Here is a 25,345-nt window from a genome sequence, read left to right as displayed (position 1 = left end):
GCCCAGATGCTCCGCGGCATGTGGGATCTTCCCAGACCAGGGCTCGAACCCGTGTCCCCTGCATTGGCAGGCAGATTCTCAACCACTGCACCACCAGGGAAGCCCCGAAGCAAGGAGTCTTAACACTGGACCACCAGGGAAGTCCCTTGAACACCTTTTCATGTACCTGCTTTTCACCAATGAGGATGATGTTAGCTGTAGGCTTGCCAAATATGGCCTTTAGGTTTATACATTACTTTACAAGTATAGGGTAGTGGAAGGGAGAGATAATAAGTTAAAAACACCAAAACGGGGTTAGCAAATGCAAACTATTATATATAGAATGGATAAACAAGGTCCTACTGTATAGCACAGGGAACCATATTCAATATTCTGTGATAAACCATAATGGAAAAGAATATTTTAAAAAATGTATGTATATATATATATGTATGTATGTATGACTGAATCACTTTGTTGTAGAGCAGAAATTAACACTGTAAATTAACTATATTTCAATAAAAATAAATAAATAAATAAATAAAGCAAAGCCTAAAGATCTAAAAAAACAAACAAACACCCAAAACTACACAAAACACAAACCCTCTGAAGAGTTAGCCTCCTGATGGTCTATCTAAGCTTTTTGACACTGGCGGCCAATACCAAGCTCCAAAATACAACAAACCTAATGTGGACTGGCTCATCAACAAGCATTCCAACCACCTTCAGAAAAACTTTATCATGCCACAAATTTACATGAATTTTGTTAGATCATGAAGGTAACAAAAAACCATTTAACAGCATTATTGCTGTTACACTCGTTTTCACACCGTTATTTTACCTCTATGAATGCCAGCCTCTATGTCCAAGTATACTGCACCAAGCTACTGTTCAGAGTTATTTCCTAGTCCTGTATTAAATGCCCAGGAGGGCTGTCTAAAAGTTTCACAGCTCAGTGTATACCCGTCAATCTGCTGTTCTCTCCCTTTACCATCAGAGGTCCAGCTGAAATGCCAGTTAACTCCGTGAAGACACTCCTGAGTAGACTGGCACAACTAATACTTCCCTTCCCACCACTTCCATAATACTCGTTCTTACTACTGACAGAAATAATTACATTATATTTTATTTGAGGGCTTATCTTTCAATCTCTTGATCTGGACTATGAATCATTCCCTAAAGTAAGGACCACATTACATTTCTGATGCATGTCTAGTGCACACTTAAGGGCCTGGTATGTTGCAGGTGCTCAATAAACGTTTGTTGAATTGAACTGAGTTCAGAATGGTGATCAGGACATAAAATGAGCATGTCACACTCAGTGCAAGGAAAACTAGTTTCACTTTAGTATTTCTCATCTTCTACTCCTTTATCAGGCCTGCAGCCTTTGTTCTTTAGGGGGTTTTGTTTTTGCGGTTTCTATTTAGTGGTGTAGCTATATTATATTAGTAGCATTGCACTGCTGTGTTATTCTGACCATCTGAAGCTAAATGCCACCAATGCATTTTAAATTCCCAGCTGCACACCCTGTAAATTGAAACCATGACATATAACAACCTGGGTGTCAGTAAAGTTTTGCCAAAACAAATGCCAGTGACACTAACAGCTTTAATTATCATGTTTAGGATTTAATACATCAACTCATATAGATAAGTAAAATTTTCCTTCAGAAATAATTAAAAAAAGATGCAACAAAGTAAAAGGCAGGATCCTAGCTCACATTAAATACTTCATAGGCTATAATGAGTCTATTTTCATAATTTTTAAAAAAGAATGGCTGCTGGGACTTCCCTGGTGGTCCAGTGGTTAAGAATCTGCCTTGCAATGCAGGGGATGCTGGTTTGATCCCAGGTCGGGGAACTAAGATCCTGCATGCCGTGGGGCAACTAAGCCGTGTGCTCTAGAGCCTGCTTGCCACAACTAGAGAGCCCATGTGCCAGAACCACTGAGCCCGCACGCTCTGGAGCCCATGCGCTGCAACTACTAAGCCCGTGCGCCACTAGAGAGAAGCCTGTGCGCCACAACAGAGAGCCTGCGTGCCGCAACTAAGATCCCACATGCCGCAACTAAGATCCCATGCACCACAATTAAGACCTGAGGCAGCCAAATAAATAAATGAATAAATAAATAAATATTTTTTTTAAAAACGAATGGCTGCTATAGAAAGCTATTTATGAACTTCTCAAATAGAAATTTCCCCATTTCAAAGAGATTGTAAGCTTAATTAAAGACAGCAATTCCATAAATACAAAGACAAAGGAAGTACATAATAGTAGACAAGATTACCTAGTATTTAAAATGCAAGTAAGATCCTGCATATCATCAAGAAGAGTAAAGATCGAAAACCCATAAAGCAAATTCTTCTGCTCTGCTTGATACAGGTCGTTTCTATAATAGAGGTCTGTATCAAATTCAGGCTCAATGATTAGTAAGATAACTAGAAAAATACTGAAGGTCTAAAGGAGAGCAACAAGCTTAAAAAGCAGAGATCAGAAATATTTAGTGCAAATGGTTAGAAAAGCTGTGCATATTTTTAACTTGGAACTCAGAGAGAGGTGAAGAGGATTAATTCATATTGCCAAGGTTTATAGCAAGAACTCAGGGCCTCCTGACCCTGAGTCTTACAATTACTGCTCAAGACAAATGTCAATTTCTCCCTCCACAACACTGGCCTGCATTCTACGTTGAGCAGATGAAAATTACTACGTCACAGGCTTGCTAGATGAATAGTTTAAGATTTACCAAATTTTTAAAACAGATAAAATATTCCCACCCCAACTTTTATTTAATTCACAATTTTCTACTTACAAAGTCTTGACGTATGTCGTTGAAGTCTTTGCCATATTTTTCCAGTGCCTCTTCAAATAAACTAGCTTCAGAGGCCGACCATTCTTCCATTTCATCTCTGCATAAAACAGGTCCCCCAAGTGGTACTAAGACACTAATTGCACTGCTCAAATCATAGCTGTGCCTATACAATGTATCCATAGCATGAAACTAAAAAAAAACAAAGAAAATGGAGAGAAAAGATCAGCCAGAAATGCAAACTTGCTAGGTTATTTAAGAACAGAAATATTAAAATGCATGATGCACTTAGTTAGCAACAATAAACTTAGTATTTACTTTTTTAGTAACACAATTAAGAAAAAAATTTAAACAATGGATTTATTCAGTTATATAAAACATCACGTATTGCTTTTAAGAACATGTTGATTTGTACCTTTTAAGGTATGTATTTTTTTTAAATGCATTTGTTTGTTACAGCAACCTACCTATGAAGATCTAGGACCTCCAGGAATTAAAATGGGAACCCAGTAAGTTCCATCATCCTTTTGGTTAAAAGTGCCAGAGTCACTTCAGCTATTGTATAAGGTTGGCACAGCCTTCCTTGACAAGGGAAAAATATGTAGACAGAGGATGTATCAGAGTGAGAAAAAATATTCTCAGGTTGGAGTAAGAGAATGATATACTAAGAACAAGAGACGGAGAAAAAACAATGAAACTGAGAATGATGGTTAAGACAAAATTACATATCCATGTTAAAAAAAACAAAACAAAACAAACAAAATTATATATCCATGTAAAAACAGTAACTTGGTTGAAATTCTGTAAGACCAAGAATAGATGACCAGGCTTGCTTGGAACAGCTACCTAGGCCAGTGTGGATTTCATATATATTTCAAGGGTGAGTGATTTGAAAGGAGGAAAGATAGATTAGGATAATATAAGTGGCTTTTTTCAGAAGTACCTTGGGTCTAGCTTATTTTAAAAAAGATCTATTCATAATATGCACGCGTATTTGTATGTGTAGCAGGAAAACTGCTGAACACGACAGTCAGTTGTGTCTGGATAAGCATATAGGTGTGGTACAAATTTGGTTGGTGATCAAATCCTTGCCAAGTGAGAACTAGTTCTGTTTAAACTTTCTAACATGAGAAAGCCAAGTTTTACACCTTTTACACAAAGTATCTTCTGATAATTATTAAAAATTTCATAAATGAGGACAGAGTCACATCTATGTTTCTTAAAAATTTAGCTTATAAGTGATCCCAAAATATCTGGTAGGGGACAGTGGACAGTTCCCTACTGGTACAAAAGCATAAAATAAGCTCCAATATCAACTAACATCTATTAAAGAGAAAAAAATTACTAGCTAAAATACACATTAAAAGTATGTATTTATACTGTGATACATAAAGATGCTGAATATGAATTTGCTGACAGAGCTAAAGGCAGGATTTAGGACATGATTAGGAACAGTAACTAACTGCTTTAACAAGGGTTGACATCTCCCCTAAAATAAATCATTGGATTCCACAAAACAAAAGCAAGTAGGGATTTCATTATCAATTTCCTAGTTATAATCACAGCTAAGACCATACTGACCATGTGCAGTCTTTTGCTATAAGTGTCACAATCATGGAATAATAACTTCAACTTTCAAGTCAATTTCTTCTCACCCTTCTGCAGCAGGGGTTACAAAAATGTTAGAACTGATCTTGATTCTTCCCTTATGCTCTGCAAACTTCAGAATCAACTAAATTCCACTTCTCTAGCTAACCTCTCACTTGACAGATTCAGCAGTTTTAACTGCATGTTACAGTTATACACTCTTCACACCATCCCTGAAACTAAAAAACTATTGTTTCTAGATAACTGATCTATGAAAATGCAAAGATCAACAGCATTGAGGGGTCTCTTCAAATAATAATATATTTCCATAAACTACTATTTTTAAAACTCCTAAATTTACAGTGGATAACTAAAAAAAAAATAGTATTCAAAATCAATAATTATACAAATTAACTGCTGCTGAGATTCCTCAGGAGATACAAGTAATTTTTATATTGAACAGGTGCTCTGAAACCAAAAGTCACAGAATTAAATGAGCTTTTCTCAGCTGTTGTTATACCAACCACTCAAAGCATGAATGCATTTTCAGTCTTTTGTTCATGTTAGATGAATGCAAATGCCTTCCTTATAGGCACTTTTTAAAATGACGATGGGCTATTATCTAATAAGGCTTCAAGTACCAAAGTAATATCCTAGCCTCTATAAGTGATTGTGACCAAAATCCCAAGTGATCAGGTTGTTTTTAAAGGTTCTGTTCTTTACAGAGTGTGTTTGTGTTACTGAACACTGAAGTAAGCATTTGCTTTTGAAAACTAGCTCCTGCATTGTGTCACAAATCAAATGGAAAGAGTGAGTCGGACTAAGGCTGACCACAGCTATGAAACCTCCATAGCCCACACATTTAGACCACAGCCCAGGGGAAAGTGCAGTAATGATCAGTATGTGTAGAAAATAAACATCCCATGAGACACAGGTACTGTGGAATGCCTAAGGAATAATCCTGTTAAAAATCAATGACCAGCTTTACAAAGGAAACCAGAGGATCACATTATTTGCTAGGAGTCCATATTAACTCCATCTTTCTGACATACATAGAAGCTTCTTCTGAATGAACTTTTGTACAGTCTAATCCAACCACAAAAAGCTAATAAGTAAGTAAAACACAAAATATAGTTTCTAAAACAAAAGAGACAACATCCAGTGAAGACTCACAGAAATAAGCTAAGAAAAGACACAGGAGTTTGACAATGTAACCAACAACTTATAGTTTATCAGTTAAGATAAAAACTCAAAGAGCTAGACATATAAGAGAACATACTGGCTGATTCCATTTTTATGAATTTTGAGAAAAATAACAATTAATTTATGATGAGAGAAGTCAGAATAATGATTACCTCAGAAGAGGGGATCATTGACTGGGAAGAAGCATGAGGGAACCCTGTTCATCATCTACATCTGGGTGGTGGTTATATGGATGTAGACATAGGTAAAAATTTATAAGCTGTGCACCTAAGTGTACTTAATACACTTTATTATATGTATACCTCAATTTAAAATAAGATAAAGAACTTGAAACTGAAAATCCTCCCTCCAGATAAATACTTTGCAAAGATACCATCTTTTCAATAGAGATACAGATACACACAAATCCATTCAAATCTAAATTTTAAAAATCATAAGAACTCAGCACAAGCTGTTCTCTCTGCCAAATAGTGGTGAAGGTGTTGTCACATTTCATCTCATTCAAAACAGATGGAGATGACAAACAGAAGTATTTTAGGAGAAAGAGTGACAATGAAATCTTGGCAGTGGAATTCTCATCTTTTGTTCATTAAGCAGAATCACACTTTGGTAAACTGGACTATTGTTTGGCAAAAATTCACTCCCTCTCCTGGACCTCCAAGGGGGCATATTCTTCCACTCTGCTGAGGTTGGGCCTGGCCATGTGACTTGTGTGGCCAGCTGGCTGTTAAGATGTGCGACATAACAGAGCCTTGACATGAGTCTGTGCATCTGGACTTGTGCTACTGACTTTTGTCAGCAGAGGATGAGAGATACATGGACCAGATGTGGACCTAACCTGCAGCTTCTCACCCGAATCAGCACAGTACAGTTCAGCAGAATCCTAGACAATCTGTACAGGGGTGCATGAGAAATTAATGTTTGTTGTTTATAAGCCAATGAAATTCTGGGCATTGTAATAGATATTGCATTTTCCCTTTTGAGAATTAAGAGTTTATGCACCCAATGCTTAGAAGTGCTGTGAGCAAACAGCCTACAGCTGCTGCTCCTCTTTGGAATGATCTCAAATTAAGAAAGGTTCATCGCCCAAGGTCATGCCCTGTTCCTGGGGCAGCCAGCATCCAATGATGCAGGAGTGTAAAGGGTGAGGCTTTCACTCACACCGTATCAGAGCCCACCTTCTCCCTCTGTTCAATCCTGCCTCCTTCCCGTCTCTTCCACAGGTGTTGATCCCAAGAGTACCCCCTAATAAACTTCCAGCATGCAAATCTCCTCTCAGAATCTGTTTCCCAGGAACCCAATCTGTAACATGTAACATTATTTTGGCAATGGCTAACTGATACCCATATATATTCAATACTATTGATTTGCTCAGTTAAGAGTTTTACAAAAATTTTACATGTATAACTCCAGCACAAATTATAGCATTCAGACCATCAAATCTATTTTAAAATTAATGAGCATATGGTTTTTTCCAAGTAGAAATATAAACTCTCAGGAGTAAACCTCAAACCACGATCAAGGCAAAAATTTTTATATATGAGAAGTATGCCATCCAGTCAATTTTTGCTTCAATGCACAGTTCTCAAAGCAAAATCCCTCACTCATAATCAGATTTGTTAAGACTCGGTTGTCATTCACTCAAATCAATCTATAAGACACCCAAGAGCTATGTTCTTATGTGTACTCATACCTTTTGATTATTATCACGAGAAAGCTCCAGGGGCGGCAGGCCATAGTAGCCCCATGGCCCTAATGTCACTTCCAAACCTACCCTGAGCATAACTGTGGGTTCTTCCCCCCAGCTCTGATTCCAGACACAAACCAGGCAAATATGGAATACAACTATGTGGAGACACTGGAGAATAAGCAATGCAGGCAAGAAGGAGAGGCTAAGATAGTTCAGGAAGAGGAAGTATGAGAGATGAGCTTCCACAATGACCCGAGCTTTAACTTTGAGGTATTTTCTGAACTGCTACAAGAGAGAACAGACCAAACAGAAAGTTAGCTGTGACTAGGCTGAGGTGAAAGTGGGCAAGACCTAGGGAGCAAAATCCTCAGGAAGATTATATTCCAGGCCCTAAAGGAAATCACGATATGTTAAAATAATTGGTATCATACATGTTCTCTGATCACAACCCCCAAAGCAATTAAGATAGATTTATTTATTTAGACAGAACCACATTTCCTTGGAAATTAACTCTCAGTCAAATGCAAAATTATAAAGTAAATTAGGAAATACTTAGAACCAAGTGATAAAGAAAATACTACATATAAAAATATGAGATACAGAGGGACATTTATAATCTTAATTACTAATAACAGAAAAGTAGATAAATGAAATTAATGGGCTAAAAATTGGTCTTATAAAGCTGGTATAGTTAATATCAGGGTAAAGCCAAAGAAAAAGTAGAAGGAAGAAAATAATAAAGAGCAAAACTAAATTAAATAGAAAACAGACATACAATAAAGAAGATCAACTAAACTAAAATCTCATTCTTTTAGACAATAAAAGAGAAATTTCTGGCAAAACTATCAAGGAAAAAAATGGGAAATGACACATAAACAATAACAGGAATAAAAAGCTATTTATAACTACAGGCATCAAAAAATTTCCTAATTAAAAAAAACTATCAGGGAATTCCCTGGTGGTCCAGTGGTCAGGACTCTGTGCTTTCACTGCTGGAGCCCAGGTTCGATCCCTGGTCAGGGAAATAAGATCCCACAAGCTGCACCATGTGGCCAAAAAAAAAAAAAAACCTATGAAAAATTGGAAAACCTAAGGAAAAATGGAAAATCTCCTGATGTAACTGACCAAAAGGGACTTTAATAGAATAAAAACTTACTCTAATTATTACTTACTTATTAATCAAATTATAACCACAACCCAAATGGAGGGACATGCTACAAAATAAATGGGCTGTGCTCTTCAAAATGCCATGGTCACAAAAGAGAGAAAGAATGAAGAACCGTTCAGGATTGAAGGAAATTAAAGAGATATGACAAGTAAAGGCAGTAAGTGATTCTCAAGTAGATCCTGGATGAGAAAAAAAAATTTTTTTCTCTTATTATAAAGGACGTTACTGAGACAACTACGAATCTGACTAAAGCCAGATTTATAGTACTATAAATAGTTAGTACTCTTAAATCGTTATAGTACTAGAACAATGTTCATTTCCTGAATCTGCAAATTGTATTGTGGTTAAGTGAGAAAATATCCTTGTTCTTCTAGGAAATACCTCCTCAAATAATACTTAGCGATAAAGGGACATCCATTTTGTAACTTACTCTCAAACTGTTCAGAAACAATAATAATATGTATACAGAGAAGGAATGATAAAGGAAATGTGGTAGATGTAAACATTTGGGGAATGTGGGTGAAGGGAATACAGGAAGTCTTAGTACTATTTTTGTATTATCTCAAAATACAAAAATAACAAGTTTTAAGAAATTATAACAACAAGCCTTCATTAACTCACACTTGTAAAATCCAAATCTCTTCACCCTAGACAAAGAAGTTAAAACAATTTTCATTATATTTCTCCATAGTTCAATTCTACGGTGACTTTCTAATGTTTCTTATATTAGTTGCCAAATGCATGGGAGAAAAGTAAAGTAAAAGGCGACATACACCCAAAACAAAAAATAAAACAAAAACAAATTTAAGCTTAAATTTAAAAGAAAGAGATGGATAAACAGACCTTAACACAAGCAAACAATTCCCCCTAAGACAGTCTGCAGTGTCTCTAAGCCCATTTAATATCATTTTAAAATTCTTATCTGCAATACATCATCAGACAAAAAGGAAATGTGCCTAATGTAGAATATTATTGCCTTAATGATGTATTTAGAAGGAAGGAAAATTTCACATTTCATATTTTTTACTGCAGTGGTAGTCCATTAGTTCAAATTCTAATTTTGCAGTCTTGGAAACGTGGATAGTACTCATAAGTTTTAGCAAACTGAGTTTTAAAAATTGTATAAATTCTCATTTAATCAATTTTATATTCATTTTGAAGGCTAGATTTTTTAATGTAAGTTGATGCCTAAAATGTTAATTAAAAGATTCATATATTCTGCTGAGTACAATTTCTATAAACGATGTAATGACTATGATTTCCAAACTGTTCTCAATTCCTCAAAGCCCTAAATGAAGTGTGTGATTTGAACAGGAATCACAAATAAAGAGAGTGAAGTGCATGGTCAACAGCTGGCATTTTTACAAAGAGTAACTGAAGAATAAAACTATTGTTGGTTAAATCAACTTTCTCTTATCAGAAAAATAAGTTAATTATCTTTTCTAAGTTCTTCTTGATGGGAAAATTTTTATTGTAAAAAGTATAGCTTGGGGCTTCCCTGGTGGCGCAGTGGTTGAGAATCTGCCTGCCAATGCAGGGGACATGGGTTCGAGCCCTGGTCTGGGAAGATCCCACATGCCACGGAGCAACTGGGCCCGTGAGCCACAATTACTGAGCCTGCGCGTCTGGAGCCTGTGCTCCGCAACAAGAGAGGCCGCGACAGTGAGAGGCCCGCGCACCGCGATGAAGAGTGGCCCCCGCTTGCCACAACTAGAGAAAGCCCTCGCACAGAAACGAAGACCCAACACAGCCATAAATAAATTAAAAAAAAAAAAAAATTAAAAAAAAAAAGTCTCTTCAAAAAAAAAAAAAAGTATAGCTTGTTTTAAGCGGAAGATTTTAAACTGTATAGTGATTTCCTTGTAATAATTACATTAATATGTATGGTTAATTATAGCCTAATGACCATATTCAAACTTGATAACCTACTACAATGATAATAAATATGGCATGAAAAAACCACTTTCAGACAATCGATAATGCTATAAAATCAGAAGAAACTAAATCAGACTCAACAAAGATGGGGGGGTGGGGAATGCATCATTGTTATCATCAGCTCAACAATAACAACTAATATTTACTGAGCTCTTACATTGTGCCAGATACTGTTCCAAATGATCTACAAGTATTATCTTGTTTAATCCTCAAGTTGATATCACAAGGTAAGTCAGAGACAGACTTTTCCAGAGGCTGGAGGAGGACACTGAGGCACCACCTACTTTCTCTACTAGTGAGCACAGGGCCTCAAGAGCCAGAAGAGCCCAGTGTTTGCAAACATTACCTTAAATGAAGGTGCATAAACTGCTGAACGTAATTTCTTCTAGAATACTGATGGAAGCTCAAAAAGACTTGTGACATAGCAATAAATCAGTTGTCTTCCACCCAACCTGGACAGCCAATGGCACAGGGAGCTCTACGCCGCTCCAGAGAACGCAGGGGCTCAGGCCCAAGGCATGCTCTGGGGAGCCAGTGCAGTTCCATCAAGTTCTATATGCTTGGATACATATATCAGCAACTTATAGGGGTATGTCTGCATACCCTCTTCTTGTCAATCCATAACCTCAGGGCAGATAGATTTTATTTCCACTGCAGATGAGGAAACTCAGACACAGGGAGGTTATGTAACTTGCATAAGGCTATATGGATCTAAAGCTATAGATCTAAGGGGAAAAACAGAATCACAAAAGTAAATCCATTGGTACACCCAGGTCCATGGCAGCATTATTCACAATAGCCAAAAGGTAGAAGCAACCCAAGTTTCTATTGACAGACGAATGGATAAACAAAATGTAATATACACATACAAAGGATTATTATTCAGCCTTAAAAAGGAAGGAAATGCCGACATATGCTGCAACATGGATGACCTTTGAAGATGTTATGCTAAGTGAAATAAGCAAGCCACAAAGGGGCAAATATTTTATGGTTCCACTTATATGAGGTACCTAGAGTAGTCAAATTCAGAGAGATGTAAAGTAGAATGGTGACTGCCAAGGCCTGGAGACTGTTTTAAGGATCTGGGTTTTTGCCCTAAGTGCAACTGAAAGCCACTAAGAGGATATAAGATAGGGGACAGCAAAATCAGAATTGCATTTTTAAAAGACCAGATATAATATAGAATTAGAGATGTTCCAGCATGCAATTTCCTCCCTACTAAATCAACATAGCCTGACCTTTCTTAGAACCAGAATTTAGCATCAGGAAACCTAAGTTTCTAGTCTTATATAAGTTACTTAACCATTATCTCTAATATACTCTATCCCAGAAGATTTCTAAGGCCCCCAAAAACTCAAAAAGCTTTTATCTAGACTCCTACCCTCCAACCTGCTTTAGTCCTCAGAGTCCAGACAAAAAAGAAATCCAGTATCTCTGCAATTACCTATTCTCCAAGACAGAGGCTTTGTTCCAGCAATAGCTCCCCAACAGTGCACATGGCACTTGGCCCTTCCAGCCATGAACAGGAAGTAACAGGCTAGAAAGTCCAAGAACTACTACTTAAGTAACTACTTCAGGGTTTACTCTGTTCTAAGTAATTTTGTATCCACAATGCAGGGGGACAGGGGAGTGAATGTAAGGATTACTGCACACTAATTTTTTTTTCTTTACAAATTCCACTAAGTATACTTCCCATTTTACTGAAATGAAGGTGAAATCTATGCAGCCTCCGTGGCTTTAATGTTTTAACAATTATAAATCTCATTATATGTCTTAGACTAGCCGTGTTTGAAATTCACAGCCCGGCTACCTGAAAATGAGGAAGTTATATCCAACAATCCTGCAGGCAGCTTAATTACCTGCTCCCAAAATATTACTGGTGATTTGATAAGTGGCATATATTGTCTTGGATAAACAGATGTGTCAGATAGGAATGATGAAAGCCGACTGCAGTCCTCACAGGACAAGCCACAGAGAAAATCACCTGAACAAGCTACCTAGGTCCCAGCAGTTCCACAACCCTGCCCTCTCCATGGTCTCCAGATCCATGGTCTGGTCACCTGATAGAGAAAGGTACTAACCTGACCTGTGCAGGCCTGTGAACACTGAAAGAAAAATAAGAGCCCAATTCTTCAAATTCAATTAAACAATGAATCCATTTTCACTTAATGGCACAAAACAACTTAGCAGACTTTCATATGTTGTTCTTGGAAAACAATCTGCAAAACTCATCAACATATTACTAATTTTTAACCACTCCCATTCATTTTTACAGAAATGCCTCAAGATCTTATATTTTAACATCAAAGTAGAAGGCATGATACTACCAGGCAAACAGGATTAAAGGTGCAGGTCATGGCATCTGAAATAACAAGAGACAAGGACTTCTTCCTGCTTTTGACTTCTAAAAGATGTCAATTTTATGCAACTGAAAATAATATAATCTCAACACAAGAACATACAGAAAGAGTCCAAGCGAAGTTGAACCTAGAATAGTTAGAGCAGGAAACCAAGACCCATAAATGGTGACTCCCCTGGTGGCACAGTGGATAAGATTCCACACTCCCAATGCAAGGGGCCTGGGTTCAATCCCTGGTCAGGGAACTAGATCCCACATGCATGCTGCAACTAAGAGTTCACATACCACAAACGCAGAGCCCGCTGGCCACAACTAAGAGCTGGTGCAAACAAATAAATAATATTAAAAAAAAAAAAAAAGACACAGAAATGTTGCAGACAAAAGAACAAATCTTGGGGACTTCCCCGGCAGTCCAGTGGTTAAAAATCCACCCTTCCACTGCAGGGGGTGTGGGTTTGATCCCTGGTCGGGGAACTAAGATCCTGCATGCTGCGTGGCGTGGCCAAAATAAAATAAAATGAATTTTTAAAAAAGAATAAGGGGATTAGGAACCAAGATGGCAGAGTAGAAGGACGTGCTCTCACTCCCTCTTGCGAGAACACCAGAATCACAACTAGCTGCTGGACAATCATCGACAGGAAGAAACTGGAACTCACCAAAAAAGATACCCCACATCCAAACACAAACAGAAGTCACAATGAGATGGTAGGAGGGGCGCGATCACAGTAAAATCAAATCCCATAACTGCTGGGTGGGTGACTCACAGACTGGAGAACACTTATACCACAGAAGTCCACCCACTGGAGTGAAGGTTCCGAGCCACACGTCAGGCTTCCCAACCTGGGGGTCCAGCAACGGGAGGAGGAATTCCTAGAGAATCAGAATTTGAAGTCTAGTGGGATTTGATTGCAGGACTTCGATGGGACTGGGGTAAACAGAGAATCCACTCTTGGAGGGCACACACAAAGTAGTGTGCGCATCGGGACCCAGGGGAAGGAGCAGTGACCCCAGGGGAGACTGAACCAGACCTACCTGCTGGTGTTGGAGGGTCTCCTGCAGAGGCGGGGGTTGGCTGTGGCTCACCGTGGAGACAAGGACACTGGCAGCAGAAGTTCTGGGAAGTACTCCTTGGTGTGAGCCCTCCCAGAGTCCGCCATTAGCTCCACAAAAGAGCCCAGGTAGGCTCCAGTGTTGGGTCGCCTCAGGCCAAACAAGCAACAGGGAGGGAACTTAGCCCCACCCATCAGCAGTCAAGCGGATTAAAGTTTTACTGAGCTCTTCCCACCAGAGCAACAGTCAGCTCTACCCACCACCAGTCCCTCCCATCAGGAAACTTGCACAAGCCTCTTAGATAGCCTCATCCACCAGAGGGCAGACAGCAGAAGCAAGAAGAACTACAATCCTGCAGCCTGTGGAACAAAAACCACATTCACAGAAAGACAGACAAGATGAAAAGGCAGAGGGCTATGTACCAGATGAAGGAACAAGATAAAACCCCAGAAAAACAACTAAATGAAGTGGAGATAGGCAACCTTCCAGAAAAAGAATTCAGAATAATGATAGTCAAGATGATCCAGGACCTTGGAAAAAGAATGGAGGCAAAGATCGAGAAGATACAAGAAATGTTTAACAAAGATCTAGAATAATTAAAGAACAAACAAACAGAGATGAACAATACAATAACTGAAATGAAAACTACACTAGAAAGAATCAATAGTAGAATAACTGAGGCAGAAGAACGGATAAGTGACCTGGAAGACAGAATGGTGGAATTCACTGCTGTGGAACAGAATAAAGAAAAAAGAATGAAAAGAAATGAAGACAGCCTAAGAGACCTCTGGGACAACATTAAACGCAACAACATTCGCATTATAGGGGTCCCAGAAGGAGAAGAGAGAGAGAAAGGACACGAGAAAATATTTGAAGAGATTATACTCGAAAACTTCCCTAACATGGGACAGGAAATAGCCACCCAAGTCCAGGAAGCGCAGAAAGTCCCATACAGGATAAACCCAAGGAGAAACACGCCGAGACACATAGTAATCAAACTGGCAAAAATTAAAGACAAAGAAAAATTATTGAAAGCAGCAAGGGAAAAATGACAAATAACATACAAGGGAACTCCCAGAAGGTTAAGAGCTGATTTCTCAGCAGAAACTCTACAAGCCAGAAGGGAGTGGCATGATATACTTAAAGTGATGAAAGGGAAGAACCTACAACCAAGATTACTCTACCTGGCAAGGATCTCATTCAGATTCGATGGAGAAATCAAAAGCTTTACAGACAAGCAAAAGCTAAGAGAATTCAGCACCACCAAACCAGTTCTACAACAAATGCTAAAGGACCTTCTCTAAGTGGGAAACACAAGAGAAGAAAAGGACCTACAAAAACAAACCCAAAACAATTAAGAAAATGGTCATAGGAATATACATATCGAGAATTACCTTAAACGTGAATGGATTAAATGCTCCAACCAAAAGACACAGGCTTGCTGAATGGATACAAAAACAAGACCCAACTATATGCTGTCTACAAGAGACCCACTTCAGACCTAGGGACACATACAGACTGAAAGTGAGGGGATGGAAAAAGATATTCCATGCAAATGGAAATCAAAAGAAAGTGGGAGTAGCAATACTCATATCAGATAAAATAGACTTTAAAATAAAGAATGTTACAAGAGACAAGGAAGGACACTACATAATGATCAAGGGATCAATCCAAGAAGAAGATATAACATTTATAAATATACATGCACCCAACATAGGAGCACCTCAATACATAAGGCAACTGCTAACAGCTATAAAAGAGGAAATCAACAGTAACACAATAATAGTGGGGGACTTTAACACCTCACTTAACACCAATGGACAGATCATCCAAAATGAAAATAAATAAGGAAACAGAAGCTTTAAATGACACAATAGACCAGATAGATTTAATTGATATTTATAGGACATTCCATCCAAAAACAGCAGATTACGCTTTCTTCTCAAGTGCACATGGAACATCCTCCAAGATAGATCACATCTTGGGTCACAAATCAAGCCACAGTAAATTTAAGAAAATTGAAATCATATCAGGCATCTTTTGTGACCACAACACTATGAGATTAGAAATGAATTACAGGGAAAAAAATGTAAAAACCACAAACATGTGGAGGCTAAACAATACGTTACTAAATAACCAAGAGATCACTGAAGAAATCAAAGAGGAAATCAAAAAATACCTAGAGACAAATGACAATGAAAACACGACGATCCAAAACCTATGGGATGCAGCAAAAGCAGTTCTAAGAGGGAAGTTTATAGCTATACAAGCCTGCCTCAAGAAACAAGAAAAATCTCAAATAAACAATCTAACCTTACACCTAAAGGAACTAGAGAAAGAACAAACAAAACCCAAAGTTAGCAGAAGGAAAGAAATCAAAGATCAGAGCAGAAATAAATGAAATAGAAACAAAGAAAACAATAGCAAAGATCAATAAAACTAAAAGCTGGTTCTTTGAGAAGATAAACAAAATTGATAAGCCATTAGCCAGACTCATCAAGAAAAAGAGGGAGAGGACTCAAATCAATAAAATTAGAAATGAAAAAGGAGAAGTTACAACAGACACCACAGAAATACAAAGCATCCTAAGAGACTACTACAAGCAACTCTATGCCAATAAAATGGACAACCTGGAAGAAATGGACAAATTCTTAGAAAGGTATAACCTTCCAAGACTGAACCAGGAAGAAACAGAAAATATGAAGAGACCAATCACAAGTAATGAAATTGAAACTGTGACTAAAAATCTTCCAACAAACAAAAGTCCAGGACCAGATGGCTTCACAGGTGAATTCTATCAAACATTAGGGAAGAGCTAACTTCTCAAACTCTTCCAAAAAATTGCAGAGGAAGGAACACTCCCAAACTCATTCTATGAGGCCACCATCACCCTGATACCAAAACCACACAATGATACTACAAAAAAAGAAAATTACAGACCAATATCACTGATGAATATAGATGCAAAAATCCTCAACAAAATACTAGCAAACAGAATCCAACAACACATTAAAAGGATCATACACCATGATCAAGTGGGATCTATCCCAGGGATGCAAGGATTCTTCAATATACGCAAATCAATCAATGTGATACACCATATTAACAAAATGAAGAAGAAAAACCATATGATCGTCTCAATAGATGCAGAAAAAGCTTTTGACAAAATTCAACACCCATTTATGATAAAAACTCTCCAGAAAGTGGGCAAAGAGGGAACCTACCTCAACATAATAAAGGCCATCTACAACAAACCCACAGCAAACATCATTCTCAATGGTGAAAAACTGAAAGCATTTCCTCTAAGATCAGGAACAAGACAAGGATGTCCACTCTCACCACTATTATTCAACATAGTTTTGGAAGTCCTAGCCACGGCAATCAGAGAAGAAAAAGAAGTAAAAGGAATACAAATTGGAAAAGAAGAAGTAAAACTGTCACTGTTTGCAGATGACATGATACCATGCATAGAGAATCCTAAAGATGCCACCAGAAAACTACTAGAGCTAATCAATGAATTTGGTAAAGTTGCAGGATACAAAATTAATGCACAGAAATCTCTTGCATTCTTATACACTAATGATGAAAAATCTGAAAGAGAAATTAAGGAAACACTCCCATTTACCATTGCAACAAAAAGAATAAAATACCTAGGAATAAACCTACCTAGGGAGACAAAAGACCTGTAATGCAGAAAACTATAAGACACTGATGAAAGAAATTAAAGATGATACCAACAGATGGAGAGATATACCATGTGCTTGGATTGGAAGAATCAATATTGTGAAAATGACTATACTACCCAAAGCAATCTACAGACTCAATGCAATCCCTATCAAATTACCAATGGCATTTTTTATGGAACTAGAACAAAAAATTTTAAAATTTGTATGGCGACACAAAAGACCCCGAATAGCCAAAGCAGTCTTGAGGGAAAAAAACGGAGCTGGAGGAATCAGACTCCGTGACTTCAAACTATACTACAAAGCTACAGTAATTAAGACAATATGGTACTGGCACAAAAACAGAAACATAGATCAATGGAACAAGATAGAAAGCCCAGAGAAACCCACGCACCTATGGTCAAGTAATCTATGACAAAGGAGGCAAGGATATAAAATGGGGAAAAGACAGTCTCTTCAATAAGTGGTGCTGGGAAAACTGGACAGCTACATGTAAACGAATGAAATTAGAACACTCCCTAACACCATACACAAAAATAAACTCAAAATGGATTTGAGACCTAAATGTAAGACCAGACACTACAAAACTGTTAGAGGAAAACATAGGAAGAACACTCTTTGACATAAATCACAGCAAGATCTTTTTTGATCCACCTCCTGGAGTAATGGAAATAAAAACAAAAATAAACAAATGGGACCTAATGAAACTTAAAAGCTTTTGCACAGCAAAGGAAACCATAAACAAGATGAAAAGACAACCCTCAGAATGGGAGAAAATATTTGCACACGAATCAACGGACAAAGGATTAATCTCCAAAATATATAAACAGCTCATGTAGCTCAGTATTAAAAAAGAAACAACCCAATCCAAAAATGGGCAGCAGACCTAAATAGACATTTCTCCAAAGAAGACATACAGATGGCCAAGAAGCACATGAAAAGCTGCTCAACATCACTAATTATTAGAGAAATGCAAATCAAAACTACAATGAGGTATCACCTCACACCCGTTAGAATGGGCATCATCAGAAAATCTACAAACAAATGCTGGAGAGGGTGTGGAGAAAAGGGAACACTCTTGCACTGTTGGTGGGAATGTAAATTGATACAGCCACTATGGAGAACAGTATGGAGGTTCCTTAAAAAACTAAAAATAGAATTACCATATGATCCAGCAATCCCACTACTGGGAATATACCCAGAGAAAACCATAATTCAGAAAGACACATGCACCCCAATGTTCATTGCAGCACTATTTACAATAGCCGGGTCATGGAAGCAACCTAAATGCCCATCGACAGACAAATGAATAAAGAAGATGTGGTACATATATACAATGGAATATTACTCAGCCATAAAAAGGAACGAAATTGGGTCATTTGTAGAGACGTGGATGGATCTAGAGACTGTCATACAGAGTGAAGTACGTCAGAAAGAGAAAAACAAATATCGTATATTAACACATATATGTGGAACCTAGAAAAATGGTGCAGATGAACTGGTTTGCAAGGCAGAAATAGAGACACAGATGTAGAGAACAAACGTGTGGACACCAAGGGGGGAAAGCGCCGGGGGTGGGGGTGGGGGTGGGGGTGTGATGAATTGGATGATTGGAATTGACATGTATACACTGATGTGTATAAAATGGATGACTAATAAGAACCTGCTGTATAAAAAAATAAATAAAATTAAATTTAAAAATTAAAAAAAAAAAAAGAATAAGGGACTTCCCTGGTGGTCCAGTGGGTAAGACTCCGTGCTCCCAATGCAGGGGGCCCAGGTTCAATCCCTGGTTGGGGAACTAGATCCCACGTGCATGCCGCAGCTAAGAGTTCTCATGCCACATGCTGCAACTAAGAAGCCTGCATGCCAAAACTAAAGATCCCACATGCCTCAACTAAGACCCGGCACAACCAAAGTAAATAAATAAATAAACAAATGAGTATTAAAAAAACAAAAATAAATTAAAAAAACAAATCTTCAGTGCTGCCTGATCCAAGACAGACAACAATGATGTTTAAACCCAAGCCATTTTAACAAGAATAAAACAGAAGAGGTAATCTAGTGGAGAGAACTACTCAGCAGGAGTCAAGATCCAAATCCTGTCTCTGAAACCAGCTGTACAAACAAGACAAAACAAAATTTCCTAAACCTCTGAGTATATTTTTCCTTAAAAAAAATTTAAAATGTAGTAAATAATTTAAGATAATAATGTAATTAAAAAGTGACTCCAAATTGCTAAGTAAAGGAAATAAAACAGAAGAGACGGAAACACTGGAGGGTGTGAAAGTACTAGAAGGAGCATAATAGGCAAGTATTACAAACAACACACACAAAATGATATTTAAACCAATTAAGGTATAAAGGTTGTATGCCCTTTAAAATATTTCTTTTATAATGGCCTTCACTGACAAACACTGATTCTTGAAGACTCTGCCCTCTTCCAAAAGAAATTCATCCGCTGTCCCAGCAGTCACCAGCAGTGGGAAGCAGAGAGTCGCTGCAGCTGTGAACCAAGAGCCAACACACCTGCTCTTCACCTGTCAGACCCATCTTCAGGCAAATCCCAGCCCCAGTTGTCACAAGAGCTCTATCCCATCTCAGGAACAGGCTTTGCACTCTAGCTCCTCAGTGTAGAGGGAATTTGCTGGACTACAACAGAGATAGCACCCCCTTTATAATCTGGGAAGCATTATCTCTTAAGAACAGTGTTAAGTCATAAGACACTGGCTATATACCTAACAGTATATACAAGGCAAGATCATGCAACATTAGAAAAAAACTTTGCAGATTCTTATATGAAAGAGTGTTTATATTATACTGTTAGGAAAAACATGGAGTAGAGGGGAGACAAAATATAAAACTCTATTTTAAATAACTTCAACTATATGTTAAAAATAAAGTGACGTGGAACTTGTCTTACCAGCTATCGGAATTTACTATACTGTGGTGCTTTCACAGGGACAAATAGATCAGTGAAACAGAAGAGAATAGATTAAGAATCCTAAGCATATCTAGGACCATGAAATAAGATAGAAGGGGCATTACAAAATCATGAGGAAACAACAAATTCAATAAAAGGTGCTGGAATAATTAATTTTCCATATGGAGAAAAAAAAATTAGACCCCTACCTCACTCCATTCTTAAAAATAAAGTCCAGATATATTTACAGTCTTAAATATGAATAAAACTTTAAAACTACTCGACAAAAATAGAATAATAATGTAAGTGAAGAATGGACAAAGGATACATGAATCTAAAATACAAAGAAGAAAAAATCTGAAGAGCCAATATGAAAATATGCTTAGCCTCATTAAGTAATCAGGGAAATACAAATTAAAATGAGGCAGCATCAGGTTAGTAAAAAATTTTAGTCTGAACATACCAAGTGTCCAAGTGTTGAAGACAATGTAAGGAAATAGATGCAGAAAGAAAAACAGTCATTAACTGCTTGTGGGATTACAAATTTCTAGTATGGTGTATAATAGAATAATTTGGCAGCACATGGTCCAACTGAAAATGAGCACCACCGTACGAATCGCTATGAATAATTATTCCAATTCTAGTTACAGCCTAGAAAGCTCGAACACATGCTCAGAAAGGACATGTGTTAGAATTTCCAGTGCAGCATTATGGGTAATAGCAAAGGAAAATGTTTTTAAAGCACTCCAGATGTTCATTGGTAAGAGAATACATAAATAATGTGGTGTAGTATTCTATGAAAGAATACTACAAATACTACCAAGGAGTTAAAAATGAGTGAAAGGGCTTCCCGGGTGGTGCAGTGGTTAAGAATCCGCCTGCCAAGGCAGGGGACATGGGTTCGAGCCCTGGTCCGGGAACATCCCACATGCTGCAGAGCAACTAAGCCCGTGCGCCACAGCTACTGAGCCTGCGCTCTAGAGCCCATGAGCCACAACTACTGAGCCCAAGTGCCACAACTACAGAAGCCCATGCGCCTAGAGCCCGTGCTCCGCAACAAGAGAGGCCACCGCAATGAGAGGCCCGCACACCGCAATGAAGAGTGGCCCCCGCTTGCCGCAACTGGAGAAAGCTGGCACACAGCAACGAAGACCCAACACAGCCAAAAATAAATAAATTAAATAAATAAATTTATTAAAAAAAAAAAATGAGTGAAAGAGGTACATATTTATTAACATGGCTACATCTCACTAATAAGCAAATAGCAAAATGTTACAAAGTAGATTTACACACATGTAAAACAATGTTCATGTTGTTTTTGGAAATATCAATACATAGTAAGACTAGATACACAGCAGATTTGATATAGTGGCTGCCTCTTGTCAGGAGGCAGGGATGATCAGGGCCAGGGGTACAGATGGAGGATGGGGAATAGGATTAGGGAGAATATTAGAGATTTCATCATTAATATAGTGGTTGAAAATCTGTTTAATCCAAAGAACTAAAATGTTAACATCTGCTTTAGGTGGCATTGCATAGTATTTTATTATATTATCTTCTGTACTATTCTGTAATTTGCTAGTATATTGTTTGCAATGCACAAAAAGTGGCTGAAAGGAAACATAAAATGGTAAGAATATTCTACCCTGGGTAATGAGGACAAAACTTTTTTTTTTTTGGCTGCTGCTGTACTTTACTTTTTAAATTTTTTCATACTAAGAATACACTAATTTTAGAATTGGGAAAAAATTTTTTTAAACAGGTAGTGATTAGATTCCATGTAGTTCTGGTTCACATAAATATCTGTGGACAGGATTTAAGGTTGTTACAAAGTGACAAGTGTACTCTTGCATCTTCAAAAAAGCACTCTTAAAAAAAAAAAAAAAAAAAAGCAGCACTCTAAAAGTGCTAAACAACCAAAATACAAACCTATTTTGAAACCCCTAAACTTTCATAAAATATTAATGTACCAACGGAGAGAACAAAACTTGTTTCTATAAACAACATTCTAGTCTTTGAGAAAGGATAGAGAAAAGGGTTCCTTAAAGGCTATAGACTATTAATGCTTTCATCATCATCTATAATTGTACAAAAATACAAGAAAGAATTATAAGAAACAAATTTGTTGTGCATTCTAGTACAAGTTTTTACATTATCATGATAAATATTTTATGGAAAACATTTCAAATTGGAATATAATGAGAAAGTAATAAAACCTATCATTGTATTCCATTCCATCAGAAAAGAAAATGCTAACTTTTATTAGGAGTAATGAATATCAAACAACTTAACCTTGCCATACCTCAGTTTCCTCATTTGTAATATGAGCATCCTACCATGCCTATCTCAGAGGGAGTGGCAATCAATACAGTTAAGGAACTTCAATAGGCAAAAACATGCAGGTCTGCTTTGCTGGAGGGTGCAGACAAGGAAGCAAGTGCCAAACCCGATGCCCAGCCACAGCAGGCATCAGTGGTATAATTAAGCTGAATGTGGGAAGCCTCATTTGATCACCAAGGTAAGAAAGGAAATAGCCTTAAAAGATAGCAACCATAATATAATGAAATAATTTAAGAAAACAGAACATCTTTCTAATGAACAGACAAAAAAAAACTTTAAATATTTAATACTGACTAATGGCATGACAATAGAATAACTCCTATAGCAATGGTTTCAAGAGATGGCTACTTTCACTTAAAAAACTTGTAAAGCACTATGTGTGAGCTACAACTATTTATGTACTTTGGTGTAGATGGAATACACCAAAAAAGCACCAAAGTGAAAACAGATGAATCAGAATATTGAATTGTTTTCCCCAAAATATTTTTTATAATTTTGTACCTACTCTGTGAATAGTCATTCTTACTTGTCCCAGCTCACAAACACAAGGGGTGACTTAGGAATGAGACACCGAGTTGAGTTAATCAACCAGCCAAGCCGAATCAACCTAACAGTCAGCAGGGCTTAGAGCCAGGAAGTTCTCACGTCTACAACACTGCTATATTGGCTTTTAAATTAAACAAGTAGCAGAAGAAATAATAACTCCCAAATTTCAAAAAGCATCTTACCAGGGTGATGTCTCGAGAAGCTGCAGCTGCACTCATATGCAAACTAGGCTGCCTTACAGAACTGCTGCAATCAAGGGCTCGAGCGAATGTCCCGACAGCACTGGATAAACCACACAAACAAAGAGGAAAGATTAAGGCACTGTTGTTTTTTTATCTTTTAAAAAAACACATTTGGGTAGTAAATGAACGGTTGTAAAAGTCAAGCAAGTTCTTTGATGTTTAAGAATCAAATCAGACAAAAAGTATTTTCTTTACGATTTAAGAATTGACAAGCCAATTCACTACACATATGTGTCATTACAATTAAATTAAGAAAAAGAGGGACTTCCCTGGCGGTCCAGTGGGTAAGACTCCATGCTCCCAATGCAGGGGGCCTGGGTTCGATCCCTGGTCGGGGAACTAGAACCCGCATACATGCCGCAACTAAGAAGTCCGCATGCCACAACTAAGACCACTGCAGCCAAAATAAATAAATAAATATATTTTTTAAAACAATTAAGAAAAAGAGGCTTGTGTTGCATAAAGAAGAGAAAGATCTATAATGAAATGCCATGGAATAAACAAGTTGGTTTCCAAATGTGCTTCAAAAATGAGAAATAAATTTGATGCAGAATTTGACTATTATCGTAAAGCAAGTTCTGACCACTTTTTTAGCCCAAATGGTGAAATCCCAATAACATTTCTTCCTTGAAATGAGATATCATCAACTGCAGCAACCTCTTCCTTCAAGGACTCAATATATAACAGAGTTCCAAAAAAAAAAAAAAAAAAAAATTACCACAACACTGAATTTCATTTAATGATTTAGAAGGCCTTCCCATACACAGAGAACCCTAACTTCAAGAAATAAAGTGTGGGCTTCCCTGGTGGCGCAGTGGTTAAGAATCCACCTGCCAATGCAGGGGACACGGGTTCGAGCCCTGGTCCGGGAAGATCCCACATGCCGTGGAGCAACTTAAGCCCGTGCGCCACAATTACCAAGCCTGCACTCTAGAGCCCGTGAGCCACAGCTACTGAGCCCACGTGCCACAACTACTGGAGCCCACGTGCCACAACTACTGAAGCCCACGTGCCTAGAGCCCGTGCTCCGCAACAAGAGGAGCCACCGCGATGAGAAGCCCGCACACCGCAACGAAGAGTAGCCCCCACTCGCTGCAACTAGAGAAAGCCCGTGTGCAGCAACAAAGACCCAACGCAGCCAAAAATAAAATAAAATAAAAATTTTTTTAAAAAAAGAAATAAAGCGTGAAATGAAGGTAAGGCTTCCCGCTTGTTGTCTGTGTTTTAAACATGTTAGCCGAGGAAGAGATTTTTTTTTAAGGTTTTAATTAAAATATAAAACACATGCAAAAAGCACACATTGTACAGCTATTCAGTTACCACAAAGTCAATGCATCCATGTCACCAGCATCCAGGTCAAGACACAGATCATGACAGCACCCAGAAGACTCTTCGGGTTCCTTCCCAATCACTACTTCCTAGTGGAAGGGAACCAGCATCCCAGATTCTAACATCAAAGATTAGTTTTGCTCAATTGAAAACTTAAACAGAATCACACGCTATGCACACTTTTCATATCCAGTTTCTTTTGTTCAAAACTATGTCTGTGGATTCACCCATGCTGCCTGCTGTGAATGAGCTGTGTTCGTTCATTTCCTTGCTGTGAGCATTACTTTGCACGAGGCCCCACCCCCACTCTATTGTTGATGGACATGTGTTTCCAAGCTAGGGCTACTATGGATAGTGCCATTACTGCCATCTGTATATGTATCTTTTTGGCACACAGGTGTATGCATTTCTGCTGCGTATATATTTAGGAGTGAAACTTAAGGGATATGTGTGTTAGATGACAGCAAACAGTTTTCTAAAGCAGCTGTACCAACTTACACTACAAC

General features: G+C 37.8%; 1 protein-coding gene across 4 annotated transcripts in view; it reads right to left on the bottom strand.

The window, feature by feature from the left end:
- Positions 1–25,345, bottom strand: part of MTA3 (metastasis associated 1 family member 3) — a 163,941-nt gene that overhangs the window by 50,180 nt on the left and 88,416 nt on the right. For all 4 annotated transcript variants that reach the window (XM_061168800.1, XM_061168801.1, XM_061168803.1 and 1 more), the window contains 2 exons: positions 23,451–23,550; positions 2,788–2,976 (listed from right to left, as the gene is read on the bottom strand). In XM_061168800.1, the coding sequence (XP_061024783.1) occupies positions 2,788–2,976; positions 23,451–23,550 (289 nt within the window). The remainder of the gene's footprint in view (positions 1–2,787; positions 2,977–23,450; positions 23,551–25,345) is intronic.

Source organism: Eubalaena glacialis, chromosome 14, assembly GCF_028564815.1.
Source record: "Eubalaena glacialis isolate mEubGla1 chromosome 14, mEubGla1.1.hap2.+ XY, whole genome shotgun sequence".
Lineage (NCBI taxonomy): Eukaryota > Metazoa > Chordata > Mammalia > Artiodactyla > Balaenidae > Eubalaena > Eubalaena glacialis.
Note: the sequence above shows the minus strand (reverse complement) of the source record. Positions and strands in the feature narration are given on the sequence as shown.